Source organism: Mustela nivalis (assembly GCF_964662115.1).
Source record: "Mustela nivalis genome assembly, contig: HAP1_SCAFFOLD_2169, whole genome shotgun sequence".
NCBI lineage: Eukaryota > Metazoa > Chordata > Mammalia > Carnivora > Mustelidae > Mustela > Mustela nivalis.
Genome location: NW_028134496.1, coordinates 34,317 through 50,672, shown reverse-complemented (window position 1 = coordinate 50,672; position 16,356 = coordinate 34,317). Strand labels below are relative to the sequence as shown.

Here is a 16,356-nt window from a genome sequence, read left to right as displayed (position 1 = left end):
TGCCAACTAAGTATTCGTTGAATGGGTGAACAAACAGATCCATGAGAGCGCCCCCCTCTTCTAAGAGGCCCCGTGTGGTTGGAGATGGAGAAGGGTAGGTGCTGGGAAGACAGGACTGGGCCCTGAGCAAGGTGCCCCCTCTACCCCCAGCAGCCCCCATGATGGGCCCCATCCTGGCCTGCCCTGGTGGGGGTCCACACCCTATAAGACAGAGGGGTCTCTCTGGGGATCAAGGTAGCTGCCCAGCCACCGTGACCATAGCAGCGTTGTGTGTGTCTGACGCTATTTCTCAGCTCAAATTCAGGCGTCCAGGCATGGGGGCCAACGTAGATTTTTCCCTGTGCTCAGCAGCCCTCCCTCCTGAACCTGCACATTTGGGCCCCGCACTGCCACCCGCTCACAAACAGAACTGCCTCCAGTGGCCCCTCTCACCTGCTCTACACTAGTTCTCCTGCAGGCCTTTTCTTGGCAGTTGGCACGAGTCCCCCCCCCCCCCACCCCACGAGGACACTGCTTTATGTGCCTGGGCTTGAGAGGGAGGGGAGAGAGGGCCATGCTGTCATCTCTACTGACCATATCAGGCTTGGAGGGGAGATTCACTGGAGGCCCCACAGCTGGAAAGGACCAGGGTCGGGATTCAAACCCAGGCAGTGCTGTGTGCTGCTTCTCCTCCATTCATTCCTTCAGCTCATGTTGACTGAGCACTTCTTTTGTGTCAGGCACTGCTGTGATCGCAGTGCCTGCCCGGGCGGGTGATCAGAAGGGAGTCCGGGCTTTGCAGCTGGTGCCCTTCAATAGAGCTTGCTGTGATAGGCAGGTGTTCTGTATGTGTGCTGTCCATGACCTTGTGTGGCTGTTGAGCACTTGAAGTGTGGCTGGTGCAAATGAACAATTGAATTTTTTTTTAAGATTTTATTTATTTATTTGACAGAATGAGTGAGCACAAGCCCAGGGAGCAGCAGGCAGAGGGATAGGGAGAAACTGGCTTCTCACTGAGCAGGGAGCCAGATGTGGGACTTGATCCCAGGACCCCGGGATCATGACCTAAGCTGACGGCCGACGCTTAACCGACTGAGCCACCCAGCCATCCCAAGGAATTGAGTTTTTAATTTTAATTTAATTTTAGTTAATTTTAATTTCAGTAGCCCCGTGTGGCTAATGGCTACGGTGCTGGTTATTATGGGTCTGTGCAGTTTTTTGAAGATCAATCATGGCCTCAGACCGTTAGGTCTCCAGCTCACATGTGAGCAGGAGAACCAGGTCGATTTCTCAGGGGCACCTCAGGCTGCCTTTTTTCCCATATATTAAAGTAACAGTCATTCTTTTCACACCCAAGAAGGAGTTAGTCACGGTTTACTTTGAAATATGAGACCCTCCTGACCCATCTTTCAGTTTGGGCTTCTTTTTTTCTTCTCGAGGTATAAGTGACATCCAGTGAAAGGCACAGGCCGGAAGCAGTTTGATGAGTTTTGACAAACATAGACACGCATGAAAACACAAGGGGAATCAAGATAGGGGACATTTCTAGAACATTTCCATCCCCCCAGCAGGTCCCCTCCGGCCTCTTTCCAGGAAGTCCTAGCCTCAGAGGCAACTGCTATTGTGATTTCTGTCCCCACAGATTCATTTTGCCCTATTTCAACCTCCTATAAATCATTTTCCCACTTTGACTAAGACAAGGGGACAAGAAATACTTCTCTTTTCTCTTTGTTACAAAAACCAGAGCACTAGCATGATGACAAGTGAAGGCCGACCCTGGGCTGCAGCGAGAAGGAGCCAAGGAGAAATGGGGGTGGGGTGGGAGGGCTTGAGGCCCTGGGGACTTGTGTCCTGTCCCCTGGCAGCCCCTCCTCGGCTCCTGAGAAAAGCTGAAAATACTGCTCTTCATGTAGAGTCTTCTAAATGAGGGCATTTCAAAACCGGGTACAGTGCTGCAGGCCAATAACTCACTTCTTGTGGGCCAGACTTGACCCGTGGGATGCCGGGTTGTGAGTCCTGCCTTGGGCTAATCAGACTGTTAGCAATAATAATAATACTATTTGTTAAGTGATTCCTTTGTTTGAGGTCCTCTTCTAAGTGTTTGATGTTATTAAGTCATCTAATCCTCCTAACAACTTATTAATAAATCCATTTTACAGATGAGTAAGCTCCGCCAGAGAGAGGGATTAGGGGACTTGCCCAGGGTTACAGAGTGAAGACTTGGCTGGGCTTTGAACCCTGACTGTTCCGAGGCCACGCTCGTGACCTCTGCACGTCCTCCCCTGGGGAGTGAGCACAGCGGGAGAGGCTGCCAGGGTGGGTCACTGCACTTGGGGTGCCGCTTCGCCAGCTCCCGGGGGTGCTGCCACCCTGAACAGGCAATGAGAGCGCACCTCAGCCCCGCCCGCCGGCACTGCCCCGGCTTGGGCAGTGTGCAAGTTCAGACACCTCGGCTGTCCGTTGGCGGAGTCCTGATTGTAGGAAGTGCTGGGAAAGCAGCCAGGGGTGGGGTCGGGAGGATAGCAGCCTGACTGATGCCTGATGAAGTTCTCGGGGAGCACTGGGCAAGTGGGGGCAGAAGGAGCAGGAACCTGGCAGGGGGAGAGCCCAGGTCCAGGAGGGAGGCAAGGGAGAAGGGAAGGCTCAGCCACCCAGGGAGGCCCAGGCCAGGCCAGGATGCTGCTACCACGGGGGTGGGGGGAGCTGGGGGTTGGAGCTTCCCCGCCGGCACCCCGCGCCCCAGCCTCAGCCCCTCTGCTGCACTTCGTCCAGACAAGTCTATCTCTAAGGGAAGGTTGGGCAGAGGAAGATAAGAATCATCAGGCAAAACAATGCTGTATTTCTATCATCCGGTCCCGCCTTGGGGAAGGGGCCCAGGAGGAAAACAGGGCCCGTGAGGGTACAGCCAGAACCCAAACCTGGACTCTTGGCTTCCTCTCTAGTGCTCCTTCTACTCCATTTGGCCGTGTCCCTCAGGACCAGATGTTGTGGGGAAAGAGGGTCTGGGGTACCTGGCAGGAACGTGTCCCAGCAGCCTCAGTGGAATGGCGGGGACAGGCCAGACCGTCTCCCCCTCTGGCTGTGCTCTGTGTTACCAAGCCAGGCTGGCAGGAAGTGCTAAAGCAGCATTTGCCAGTGTGTTTGGTTTTTCCAGTTGGATCTTCCCACCCACCTTTGCAATATGTGTTGCTCTCATATATCCCCCCTCCTACCAGTAAGGAAGCCAGGCTCAGAGAGGTAGAGATCATTGCCGAAAGGCTTTGGCAGGAGTAAACGAGTGATATCTGTAGAGTGCTTCACACCATTCTGGTGCTCAGGGAAGGATTATGGGCCATCGGCTGGAGGGGGGAGGAGGTGACAGGACTGCTTAAGGAGGACCTCTCGGAGGAGGTGACATGGCGCCCAGCCTCTCAGGCTGCTGGTTCCCCTAGAGTTAAGATTGTTTCCTGAGTAAGCCCTGATGCTGGTTGGGTCAACACTCGGAGGATGTCACTTCCCACCAGAAGACCCAAGTAACGGGGGCTGGTACCCTAGGCTCTCACCAGTCTTCTTGCAGCCTCCATATCAGGGACCCCTCCGGGCCCGGCTGCACTTCCTGTGTATTGTGAAGGGGCAGCCTGGCCTGGGGGTGGTCACAGCACCTCTCTGAGCCTTGGTTTGCTCATCTGTCAAATGGGGACAGTGTGGCTTACCAGGCAGGTTTGTGGTGAGAACCTGGCACGGGATGGGTGCTCTGCGAACAGGCACCACGGGACCTCCAGGAAACAGCTATCGAATTGAATGGGACTTTTAAAGTCGAAGGACAGACAGATCCCCATCTAGCTTGATCTGTGCTTGAGCACAGAACTGAAAAGTCCCAACTACCTCGCCTGAAGCCCGTGCTTTAGAGGATCAGGAGTCAGTCAGCCTGATTCAACTGCCGTCTGTCTACACCGGATGAGGGCCCTACGGAGCAAGCTGGTTAGTGTTGCCCCAGGCCCAGAGCGGCCCGCAGTGCTGTGTTTGAGGCTCTAGGCCATGCCCTCTGTGTTGTTGTCTCACGCAGGTGGCAATGGCCCTGTAACTGAGCGCTGGGGACTCAGCCAGCACTTGAACCCATGTCCTATGGCCCCAGACTCTGTGCTACTAGGGAGAGAAAGTCATCTACTAGAAATATGCAAAAAAACATTAATTTGGGCCAGGTTTTCACAGTCGTAAAGGCTTTCTATGCCTGGGATTCAGTGTTGTCCCCATGTCGCTGGATGAGAATGGGGTCACCCCTTGGTGGCAGACAGGTACGTGAGCTGCTGGGGGCCACATGGGTCCGTGCTCCTCCCCTGGCTCCTCCCCAGCTCCTCAACCACCTCCTGGGGAGGCCGCTGTCCAGCTTGAATGGCAGCAGCCAGCAGCCCCCCTTCCTTGGACTCCACTATGGGTGTGGCCCAGCCACCCCCTGTCCCGTGCTCACCTCGTGGGGCAAGCACCATCCCAGCCCCAGGCCCCAGTCCCAGTATCCACCTCGCTTTAGAGCTGTCAGTTGTCAGGAAGCAATGTAAAGGAGTGATTTTCAAACTTCATTCCTTGGAACACTTGAGGAAGCCAGATGGGGTCAGGATATGGGGTCATTGAGTGCCTAAGGGGCAGCCCCACTTACGTCTCTTTTGTATTTTGGGTTGCCGTGGTAACTTTGAAATATGAAGGGCTCTATAGAATTAAGAATATACGGGCGTTGTGAACCACCGTTTGACTCCAGCAACAAACTACCTCCCCATTCTACAGATGGAAAAACTGCCTTCAAAGCCCAGGCTTTCCCCAAAAATGATAATAACATTCAGGCAGTGTTTTAAGTTTTTTAATGTGTTTGAGCCTTGCACCCCTGTGAGGGCCGCACCATTGTCTGCATCGTACCAAGGGCGCTGTAGCTCAGATGGAAGGGTTTGCTCCAAGGCTGGAATCCCGGGAGCCCAGCTCCCCAGTCCATGCTTTCAGCCACTCCCTGCCTGACAGGCACACCTTCTGTTTGTGTGCTGGGGAGGGGAAGGCACTTGCTGAAACCCAGTGGAAGGCAACATGGGACCTGGGGCCAAAATGTAGACCTCCTGCCTCCCAGCCCAAGGCCAAGCCTGCTGTCCATGACATCACCGGGCCAGATGGGGAGATGAGCAGCTGTGTGTGAACCCCGGCTCTTTCTTCACTGGCTGTGTGACCTTGGACAAGTGAATGGACCTCTCTGAATCTGTCTCCTCATTTTAGAAAAGGGAGAACAGGGCCCACATCACAGAGACATCACGAAAGTCGAACTGGATCAGCCACGTAAGTTGGTGGGCGTGGGGTCTGGTGCAAACTGTGAGGGCCCCAGCCACCCTCAGTTCACGGATCCAAGGAGTCCCCAAAGCTTCCTGCCTCACCTGCTTCCTCCTCCCTCTTCCTGGCCCTTACTACCCCACCTATATAACACAAATACTAATTACAACCATTTCCATGAGCTGCTTCCTGGCTGAGCCTAATTAGGGGGTACTTCAGGCGTGACCATCTTAAGTATCAAGAGAGAGATTCACTTTGTCCCAAGTTTTATGTGATTAGATCAGCAAATTGTTAAGACACGTGTGGTGTCCTCAGCTTGGACCTTACACAGACCGGTCATCCTGCGTGGGGTGGGGGCCAGCTGCACGTTTCCGGTCTGTTTTGAACTTGGTGCTTGGAGAAGACCAGAGCGAGTTGGCCCTTTAACGCAGCCAGGAAGGGATGCCTGAAGTGGGAAGGATGGACCCGTCTGGGGCTGCCACCTCGTTTGTTGTCATGGCAAAACCACAGGCTTTGGGCCTTGGCACACCTGGGCTGCCGTCTGGGCTTTGTTATTCACCAGGTGTGTGACTCTGGGCATGTTGCTAACCCTCCCGGTGTTACAGTTCTGTACTGTGCAGCGGCGAACAAGCAAGGAGGTACTGTGGTGCCAGCAAGGGCCAGGCCCTGCCCCTGGCATGTTCTAGGTCCCATCTTCTGTCCTTCCCAGTAGGATGGGAGCCGCGTTTTCTTTTTTTTTTTTTTAATTTTAAATTTTTTTTTTTAACAGAGAGGCGGGGTGGGGGAGAGAGTGAGCACAGGCAGACAGAATGGCAGGCAGAGGCAGAGGGAGAAGCAGGCTCCCTGCTGAGCAAGGAGCCCGATGTGGGACTCGATCCCAGGACGCTGGGATCATGACCTGAGCCGAAGGCAGCTGCTTAACCAACTGAGCCAACCAGGCGTCCCGGGAACCGCGTTTTCTGAACCCACCGCCACCCACACTAACGCTTCCTGAGTGCAGCTTCTCTGCAAGCACCAGACTGAGGACTTGATGTGTCTTATTTTATTTGATCGTATAAAGACCCTATAGAATAGGTGCCATTATCTTCTCCACTTGATAGACAAGCAAAGCCCACACAGGTAGTGGGGGGACTTTGTCAGGGTCACACGGCTGCACTTGCCTGTGGTCACTCTGTTGGGATGAGATGCTAGAAGGTTGTGCAGGGTGCTGCAGGGAAAGAAAGGTCACAGTGAAGTCCGAGAAGGCTGCCTGGAGGAAGAAGCGTCTGAGCTGATGAGTTAGCCAGGGGAAGAAGCAAGGAGAGGCCTCATGGACAGAGGGCAGCGGATTCGCAGAGGCCCGGCAGCCGGGAGCACTGTGTGGCTACGGGACTGAACCGTATGTATTTGAGGTTCGAGCATGTGAGGGAGGACTGGCGAGTCAAGCTCAAGGGGAGCTGGGAGCCAGACCCCAGCAGGGAGGAGAGTTTGGAAGCCGCGCCAAGGCTCCTGTTTTTTTCTGCCATTTCCGGAGCCGGTGTGTGAAGGAGGAGAGTGACTGGACCATATCAGTTAGTTGAGAAAGTTCTGCTTAGAGCCAGCTGGGAGGTGAGGGACTGGGGTGGGGGGTGGAGGGTGATAATGGGAGATCAAGTGGGTCAGGGGGCCAACAAGGAAGGCTTCCAGGGGGAGGAGGGGCAGAGCCTAGGACACTCCCCCCTGCCCCAGAGGGGCAGAGGTAACAGACAGAGGCTATCACACGGGAGTGGGGGAGGTGGAGAGAGGTGTGGTCAGCAGTGTAATGTGTGGCCCAGGTCAGGGAGTAGGGAGGAGGTTGCTGGCCAGGTTTGGGGCTTGGGCGTGGGCTGGCCGCCTCAGCAGCACTGAGGGTGTTGGTTGGCAGCACTAGGTAAGGCTCTCAATGCCTCCCAGGGCCCCCAGGCAGGTGAGTCAGCAGCAGGCCAAGTAGGGGAGTGTTTGCCAGCTCCCTGCATGTGCGAGCATGTCTCATCTGCCAGCACGTTCCGGGAGCTCGGCCTGGGACTCTCTGGTCCAGACCAGGGTGACCGACTCACGGACTGGCAAGGCCGCCACCTTCTCTGAGGAGGCTGTGAGCAGCCATAGTCTCCCATGTACGCTCTGTGCCCTTGGCCTTCTCTCTGTCTCTGAGTCTCATCTTTAGGCATCCCTTGCCCCCAACTCCTGTCTGCCTCCCCACTCTCCATGTCTGGCCTCCAGCTCCACCTGACCCCCTTGGTGGCACAAAGTGGAGTCTCCCTCCCCGCCCCCACCCACTTCTGGGGTCCCACGGCACAACCCAACTCCAGGCAGCCTGTCGTTTCCTCAGGAGGTTGGCCTAGGGAGCCAGGCCTCAGGGAGGTGGCCCAAAAACAGAGGGTCAGGAAGATCTGGGTTCAAGTTCCAGTTCTGCCGCCAACTGGCAAGCTGCTTCCTTTCTCCGGCCTTGGTCTGTGCATCTATAAAATGGGGGTCCCAGGTTTATTCCACAGGGTGCTCATGAGACACACGTTAGATCAGGGTGTAGAGATGCCCGGGCAGCTCCGTCGGTTAAGCGTCTGCGTTCAGCTCAGGTCATGATCCCAGGATCCTGGGATCCCCACTTCAACAGGGAGTCTGCTTCTCCCTCTGCCCCTCCTCCCCACTCGTGCACAGCTCTCTCTCTTACTCATTTTCTCTCAAATAAGTAAATTCTTTTTAAAAAATCGGCATAATTGAGCCTTGAGAACTGGACAGTGCTGGGCTTGTGTGCGTGTTGATGACACTGGATGATACTGTTTTGGGTTTTGGGGCAGCAGTGGTGGTTTTTAAAAAAGCAAACATTTTATTGTAGAACCGTTGAGATTTATAGCATCATTGAGAAGATGGTTCAGAGAGTTCCCTTAAACCACACACCCAGCTTCCCCGCTTATTAACGTCTTCTGTGGGATATCGATTAACGTCTTCTGTGGGATATCAGTCACAATGAATGAGCTGATATGGATACATTATTACTAACTGAAGTCTGTACTTAATTCAGATTTCTTTCATTTTTACCTAATGCCCTTTTTCTGTTCTGGGATTCCCTCTGGGACACCCCATTACATTTAGAGTCCTGTCTCCTTAACTTCTCTTGACCGTGACAGTTTCTCAGACTTGCCTTGTTTGATGACCTTGACAGCTTTGCGGAATACTGTCAGGTATTTTGTAGAATGCTTCTTCGTTGGGATTTGTTTGCTGTTTTCCTCCTTATTAGCCTGGGGGAATGTGTGTTGGGAAGGAAGAGCACAGAGGTAAAGTGCCACTTCTGTTACCTATCAAGAGTACCTACTCTCACTGGACATATCACTATTCATGTTGACCTTGGTCAGCAGGGAGTCTGTTATTTTTGTCCTGAGCACAGTGGCACGGCTACAGTCAGGCCGGCATTGGCTGTATGAAGGCCAAGCTCGGCTATGTGGGCGAGGGTAGGGGCGCCTGGGTGGCTCAGTCGGTTAGGTGTCTGACTCTTGATCTCAGCTCAGGTCTCCATCTCAGGGTCATGAGTTCAAGTCCCACATTGGGCCCCATCCTGGGTATGGAGCACACTTAAATAAAAAATGTATAAAAGAAAAAATATGTGGATGATGGGAAAATCCCAAGTAAATGAAAAAAAATGGTGGAGAAAATAAAGAAAAACAGGTATGAAGTGGGTTGACTTGGGGCTGGGATGCAGTGCTGTATACCAGGCTGTCCACAACAACCCTTTCTCCAGATGAGGAAAATGAGGTCCCAGAGGGGAAATGACGTGAGCCCAGGATCCTGGGATTGGGCTCAGGTCTACCTTGACTGCCTGACCCCCACTGCTGAATAAGCACCTTGACGCTGCATTCCCCGGGGAGGGGTTAAGGGAAGGGGAGTGGTCTTTGCTACAGATTGCTTCTTTTTTTTTTTTTTTTTAAGATTTTGTTTATTTATTTGACAGAGATCACAAGTAGGCAGAGAGGCAGGCGAGGTGGAGGGGGGAAGCAGGCTCCCTGCTGAGCAGAGATCCTGACTTGGGACTCAATCCCAGGACCCTGAGATCATGACCTGAGCTGAAGGCAGAAGCTTTAACCCACTGAGCCACCCAGGTGCCTGCTACAGGTTGCTTCTAATTTACTTTATTCTGCAAAGGATTCGTGATGGGTTATGACCAAAACTCATTCAGTAAGATAATAGGCAACTGAAATGGAAAATCAGAATCAGGGAAAACAGACTGAAAAATGTGGACAAGGAAAAGGCTGAACATAAAGACCAGGGAAGTGCCCGTAAATGAGTGTCTGATTTGACTGTCAGTTTCCTGGCAGCCAAGGGAAAAAGGGATCTGAGCCAATTCCTAGGATTCCTAGTATCAAAATAGGAACATTGTGGTAAATTTAAAAATAAATTAATCAAATGGAAATTTCCTTCTAAAAGACTGAGCAATGCAATAGATGACATAATAGTAATAATAAATGTCATATAGTCTCATCTTCAGGAGTGACACCCATATTTTCACTAGCTTGTCCCTTGCCTGAAATTGTTCTATTTGATTTTACATGACTGTCATCAAGCAAATAAACTCTACTCTTTCTGCTTTGTTGAAGTCACAGATGCTAATGCCCTTGTGAAAACCTGGGATACTAGTTATCTAGTTATCTATAGTTAACTAGTTATCTAGTTAGTGAACTAGTTATCTATATACCAGGTTGTATGCTGGGTGCCAGGGCTGGAAAGTAGTAAGAGGATTGTTGCCCACCCCCCAGGTTCTCTCCATCTCGGGTGTGGAGATGCCCAGATAAAGCCTGTACATAATGCAGGTGCCACTTGGAGGAGGGAGGGGGGAACCTTGGGGAAGGAAGTGAGGAGGGCTTCATGGAGGAGGAGGTAGGCCAAAGATGGAGAGCAGTGGAGGGGAGGGGGCCCCAGTCTTGGGAGACAGGTATCAGCTACTGGTCCCTTGGGGGCGGGGACCAAGTCCTCCTCTGAGCTGCCCCCTCACCTTGCAGCACAGGCCTGACGTATGTCAAGGACTCTTGGACTCCCGTTGGTGGCCGACCCCTGAGGGGCTGGCTCAGAGCTGGGGTGATGACCACACACCCGAGGGGTATGTGGAGGATGGACCTGGAGAGGGAGGAGTTCGGGGTTCTTTAGGCCATAGGGATTGACGGAAGCTGTTTGATTGAGTTGCGGCGTATAAGTAATGATGGAAGGAAAAAGGATACCTCGTGAGCACCTGCCGTGTGCCCTGCACTGCTCTAAGCACTTCGTCTGTATTAACTCTCTGAAGGATGACAGCAGTCCTGCAGTGGGGGGTACAGTGATTATCATCTCCATTCTCCAGACAGGACAGCTGAGGCACAGAGAGGTTGTCACTTGCGCAAGGTCACACAGCTGGGAAGTGGCCCCATAGGCATCTAAACCGAGGCTTGGATCTAGAACTTCTACCCAGTCTATCGTTGTGCCGTTGAATACCTACTGGACTAATACATGATATGAGTGTGTGTGAGATGACCTATAAGGACTTCACGGATCCCAGCTAATCACGAGCCCCCAAAGCAGGAGCTGGTGGAGCAAAGGCTCAGAAAGAATGTGGAAGCATGGAGGGTGTGGCCAGGGTGTCGCAGGCCTGTGAATTTCACTGGGACTGCACTTCCTGCCTCTGACAGCTCCAAGGTTCCTTGAAGATCCCCCGCCTTGGGCAAACCAACAGCGAGAACCCTCTGCGTGACTAACACAGTCACAGCAAATGGGATCCCGCCCGACTGTCACCCGGCCAGAGGCCTTTGGTGTCAGAAGCATGTGAGCGTTTCTAGTATTTCTTATTTCTGTTCACCCCAGGCCTTTGATTTCCACAGGGTGGGGTTTCCAGAGCGGGGCACTGTCACAGCTGCCTCTGGCTCCCACCACTTTTTCTCTGCAGCTGGAGGTCTGGGGCGGGGTGGGAAGTTGGGGGGGATGAGCTGTGGCTCCCACTCCTCCGTCCTTGGTCTCCACCTTCTCATGAGCATCAGGCATAGAGGAGCAGGGGGAGGAACCAGAGGACGGGGGCAGACTCGCCACAAAGCAGCTGTGTTCTCCTTTTCCCGAAGCTTGTGGGGTCAGGTGTGACCCCAGCACTGCAAAAAGACGATTAGAACGAGTGTGGGCCACCCAGCCAGCTCAGTGACTGGACTCCATGAGGGCCCCACCCGAAGGTGCAGCTCCCCCTTTCACAAAGAGCACAGGACTGAGAGTGCGGGACCCAGGTTCAAGGCCACTTCCTAGCCGCATGGCTGAGGTTCTTGGAGGCAGCAGCATGAGGCTAGGCAGGCAGGCATTCACATCCTGGGCCTCTCACTCTCCAGCCAGGTGACCTGGGCGGCGAGGGAAGAGGGGGGTCGAGTTGTGCCTCCCCCCTCATCCTCAGTCTTCTCATTGGGAGCCTTGCAGAACATCTTGGGGTCAGGACCGCTACATTTTGTCAGATAGCACATCCACAGACAGGCTGCAGTGGGACGGACGGCACCGGTGGCCTGGCCTTGGCCCCCAGGATGGGCTTCCAGCCTCCCTCCCTTGCCTCCTGCCTTCGCTCCAACAGCCGAGGAGGCTCCAGCTGCAGACTTAGCCCCGGGGAGACAGGGCCTGAGGAACCCTTGCCCCAGGCTTCAGGGTCCTCCCATTTAGAATGCTGTGTGCTTGAACAGAAGGAAGCATGAGGTAGGGCCTTGGGTTGGGGGGGACACTGAGCAGGGGACCAGAAGCCACCTTTTCTGGAGGGTGGTGAGGAGAGCTTCCTCGAAGAGATGATCTCTGAAATGAGATAGAAGGAGGCGGAGCCACTGCCTCTGTCCCCAGGCAAATTACCTGCCTGACCCTCACTTTCAGGGTCTGTAAAAGGGGCCAATAATACTTACTCAGAGGGAAGGGCAAGAGGCTTAAAAGGATGATAGATGTGAAAGAACTGACAAATGCCTCATACCCCTAAGTGTCTCTGAAACAGTAGCGGCTGTGCTGGGCTTGGAAGGTGTGTGGTGAACTGAACTTCTTTTTCAAGGGTCTTTCCTTTGGGCAGTTGACAGCTGTTACTTAGTTTAAACAAGTGTCCTGGCTTCAGAAAAAGGCCAGCTGTAACTCAGCGTGAGAAGCAGCCCTGGAGTCCTTTCCACCTGTAGAGGGCTTTCCCCCACCCACTGGGAGTGGGGCAGAAGACTCCAGAATTAAAATTCTTCCCAAGTACCCACCTTCCCCAGGCCCAGGCCAGCTCCATAGTTTCCTTTGTCCTTGAACATTGCAAAATTTGATGGTCAAGGACAGCGGCACTGCCCCAGAGTAATTTTCACTTCCCCTCCTCTTGTTCCACCATCGAATGGAACTGTCTATTGAGCACCTATTGTATGCGAGGTGATGGAGATTCTCTGTGCCAAAGAAGGTCCCGGCTCTGGGTGCGGGGGAGGGATCAATGTAAACTAAAATAACAACAGACTGCAGTAAAGATAGAGAAAAATGGGGTGTGTAACAGAGTATTTGAGGGACTAAGAGTGGTCAGGACGCTGGAGGAGGTGGCGATTTAAGCTAAGGTCTGAAGCGGAAGTGGCCATGGGAGGAGGAGAGATGAGGAAAGAATGTTCCAGATAGAGGGGAAAGCAGCTGCAAAGAACGGGAGGGAGGGGAGAAACGTGAGAATCTGAGGAACTGAGTGAAGGCCGAAGAAGTTGGGGCCTGAGTGAGTGAGGTGGGGGCAGCACGAGATGAGGGTAGGCGGGGGCCCCGTGGACAGACTGGCAAAGGGACTGTCTTTGGGAAGTGTCAAGCAAGGGAATAGCAAGTTCAGAATTTCCTTTTAAAGGTTCGCTCTGGGTGCTGAGAGGACCAGAGCAGAAGCAGGAGGCTGCTGGGAGCTGTCGCTGTGACCCCAGGCAGTCACCCCACCCCTCTGAGCCAGTTCCTGCACACACGTGTGTGGCCTAGGGAACTGAATATGGGAATTGACGTGCTCTGGGGGAAGCTGAAAAATGTATAAATGCAGGGGATTCCAGGCCCCACTGGAAGTGGCGGGTCCTTTGGGAAACAGAGTGCTGGGTACCTAGGGTCCTGACCTGAGCACCCCACGTCTGAGGGAGCCTGCTTTTCCAGCCCAGCTCACCTGGCTGGGGAGGGAGCACCTGCTTGAGACTCTTGCCTCCTGAGACCAAAGGTGGAGGGATGGGTCACCTTCCTGGTTTTTTGACTAGCCCTGAGCCTCTGGAATTTTCATTAATTGTCTGGCTTAAAATCCCTGAGCTAGAGGAAAGGGGAAATGAGAGGGGAGACACCTGCCTTTTCTCTTCCACCTCCGCCCCCCTAATCTTTCTAGCTCTGATGGGGAGACTTACTCGAGGCATCTAAGGGGCCCTGGGAGGTGGAACCTCTCTCTTGACAGTTGTGGTCCAAATTAGGGGCATCTTCCTAGTCCTCCACTCCCGCTGGCAATCCCCGTCCTGAAGGGTGACTTGGGGATTCCCAAGAGGAGGGGCTGCTGCGAGACCCCTTCCCGCCAGCAGCGGCTGGCCGTGGGGGGGCCTCCACCTACGCCAGGTCTCCCCTGGGGCCATGAAGGGAACCGGCAACTGCGCGCTGGTCAGGCCCCGCCCGCGAAGGTGGCGCGTTGTCTGGCCCGCCGGGCCAGTCTGTCGCGCAGTGGCCGCGGTGACACTGGGGACCAGGCATCGCAGGGGCGCAGCATGAGGAGCCTGTGGCCGCTGCACCGTGGGCGCCGGGGGTGAGGCGTCGTGTTGCATAAGCGGGGGCGGGGGGGGGGCGGGGGGACGGGGGAGGCGGGATCCCCCTCCCCCCGCCGCGGGCCGGTCCGTGGGCCGGTCTCGGTGTCCCGGGCGGGGCGGGGCGCGCGGCGGCGGCGGCGGCGGCAGCGCCGGGCCGCTTCCCCATTCTCCCCATTCGCCCGAGAGCCATGGAGGCGCTGAGGGAGTCCGTGCTCCACTTGGCTTTGCAGATGTCGACCTACAAGCGGGCCACGCTGGACGAGGAGGACCTGGTGGACTCGCTGTCCGAGGGTGAAGTGTACCCAAATGGCCTGCAGGTAGGAACCCTGCCGGCTGCGAGCCCCCAGGCCGCTGGGCATGCGCACTGCTCCCTCCCCGCCCCCACCCTGCCAGCCGGAGAGGGGGCCATGCCAGCCTGGCCAGCTCAGGGCAGCTCTGGGCTCCGTGGGGGAAGATGACTTTCCCGGGGCAGAAGTGCCTCCAAGGCACTGGGCTCCCTCCCCCCAGGGCTCCTCCCCAGCTCTGGCTGTCCCCCAGTCCTCCTGCCACCTGCCAATGGCACTACAGCCCCTTGGCAGAGTTGAAGCACCCTAAGGAACTGAACTGGACCAGTTACCTTTCACAGGAAAGGCAGTCCCTGAGTGCTGAGGGACCTGCCCAGGGTCACACAGTCCAATAACGGCAGAGTTTAAAACTGTCCCAGTTTTAGTGTGGAAAGCCCTGTGTCCCTGGAAACCTTTCAGTCCTGAGCAAACCAGGATGGTTGGTCACCCTATCTGGTAGGCATGGCCCCATTCTTCCCCTTTCCCCCAATACCTGAATTTCCTGCAGGGAGGAACCCATCTTCTACCTCCTCTTTTCCTGTCCCTTTGCAGCCTGCTCACGAAACCCAGTTCCTCCCCTCCCCAGGGTCTGTCCCTGTGAGTCTCAGACATGCCCACCACCTCCCTTCCTTGTGGCAGAGCAGTAAGCATAGCTGCTTCCTGCTCTTCTCTCCCTGCAGGGCTGAGCTGGAACAGTATTGAACAGGGCCTCAGCCCTGGTGGACCCAGGCAGGTGGGTGGGAGCAAGTTGGAAGTGTCAGGGACACTCAGCGGGGGCCCTTGATGTGGCTCCTGAGAAACCAGCCCAGAGAGAGAACGGGGCATCTCAGTCCAGGAGAACTTATGCCAGGTTGACCAAGGGAGGCATTGGGGAATGTGTTGGGGCCCCCCAGTGAGCTGACACCAAATCACAACTCATCCAGAGGGCAAGCTTAGGGTGCGTGCAGCCGTGGGCTGTCAGGTCCAATCCTACTCAGGGTTGCCCAGGACTGAAAGGTTTCCAGGGACACGGGGCTATTATTTCAGAAGCTGGAATAATAATACCAGTAAAGAAAAACAACACTGTTGGTGTCCTTCCTCCAGGCTGGGAAAGTAGGCTCAGGGAGATCCAAACTCATGACTCCCCAAGTGGTCTGCCCCTGGGACATGGCACTCTTACCCAAATCATCCCACTTAACTTTTCAGGATCACCCCATGAGCTGTAAGGATTACTGTTCCCACTTACAGATGAGGAAACTGAGGGTCTGAGTTGGTATACAACTTGTCTTAGGTCCCAGAACTAGAAATCTGGGAGAGAAAGAGAGATCAACACAATGTGTCTGGAACCTCTTCCCTGGGACCCTTCTTGAGAGGCTAAATCCAGCAGGAAATTAGATTTCTGTGGCAGGCACTTTCCCCTTCACAAATCAAAACAGAATCTAATCAGCAATCTTTTCAGTGTCATCTTGCACAGAAGGTTCTAAATATATCAGCACAAAAGCATTTCAGAATTCACAACAAAATAATAGGCCATGTTGTCATCACCATAACATAACAGTAGCCCACATGCCTTTTTCAGGCCACAAAGTGTGTTCATCCATCCTGGGGCTGCCAGGGAGAGTGGAAGCAGCCCAGTCTCTCAAGCTGGGTTCCCTGGGATGAATTCTGATTCCGCTCATGGTCATGGGTGAGCTGCTTAACCCCTGAAAGCACAATTCCCTCATCTGTAAAATGGGGGTTAGGGAAAGTTGGCGATGCCTCTCACAGGGCCTGCTAGGATTATTGTTGTTTTTATGATCTGTGAGGTCAGGGCCCTGTGGCTATGTTACAGATGATGAAGCGGAGGCTCAGACAGGTTGGGGACATTCCTGTGGTCATAGAGCTATGTTTTGAAGTGCAGTGTTGCTGTCCCCAATCTGCCAAACTGGGTACATTGTCTACTTTCTATACAGGCAAAGCCAAAATGATTGCCCCAAGGACTTGGGACCTTTCCGTGGGTACCTAGTCCAGCTTCACTTGAGCCCCCATGACTTCCCCAAAGCAAGTGTGAATGAGCTACTGCTTTAATGGAGAAC

At 54.3% G+C, this 16,356-nt stretch overlaps 1 protein-coding gene across 3 annotated transcripts in view; it reads left to right on the top strand.

Moving 5' to 3' along the window:
* Positions 1-16,356, top strand: part of LOC309858311 (endothelin-converting enzyme 1-like) — a 62,017-nt gene that overhangs the window by 12,859 nt on the left and 32,802 nt on the right. The window contains exons 1-2 of one of the 3 annotated variants that reach the window (XM_082750991.1): positions 13,906-13,978; positions 14,210-14,296. In XM_082750991.1, coding sequence (XP_082607117.1) covers positions 14,210-14,296 — 87 coding nt within the window. In that variant the 5' untranslated portion in view covers positions 13,906-13,978. Of the gene's footprint in view, positions 1-13,905; positions 13,979-14,152; positions 14,297-16,356 lie in introns of those variants that run through there. The other 2 variants (XM_082750990.1, XM_082750988.1) reach the window with 2 other exon arrangements.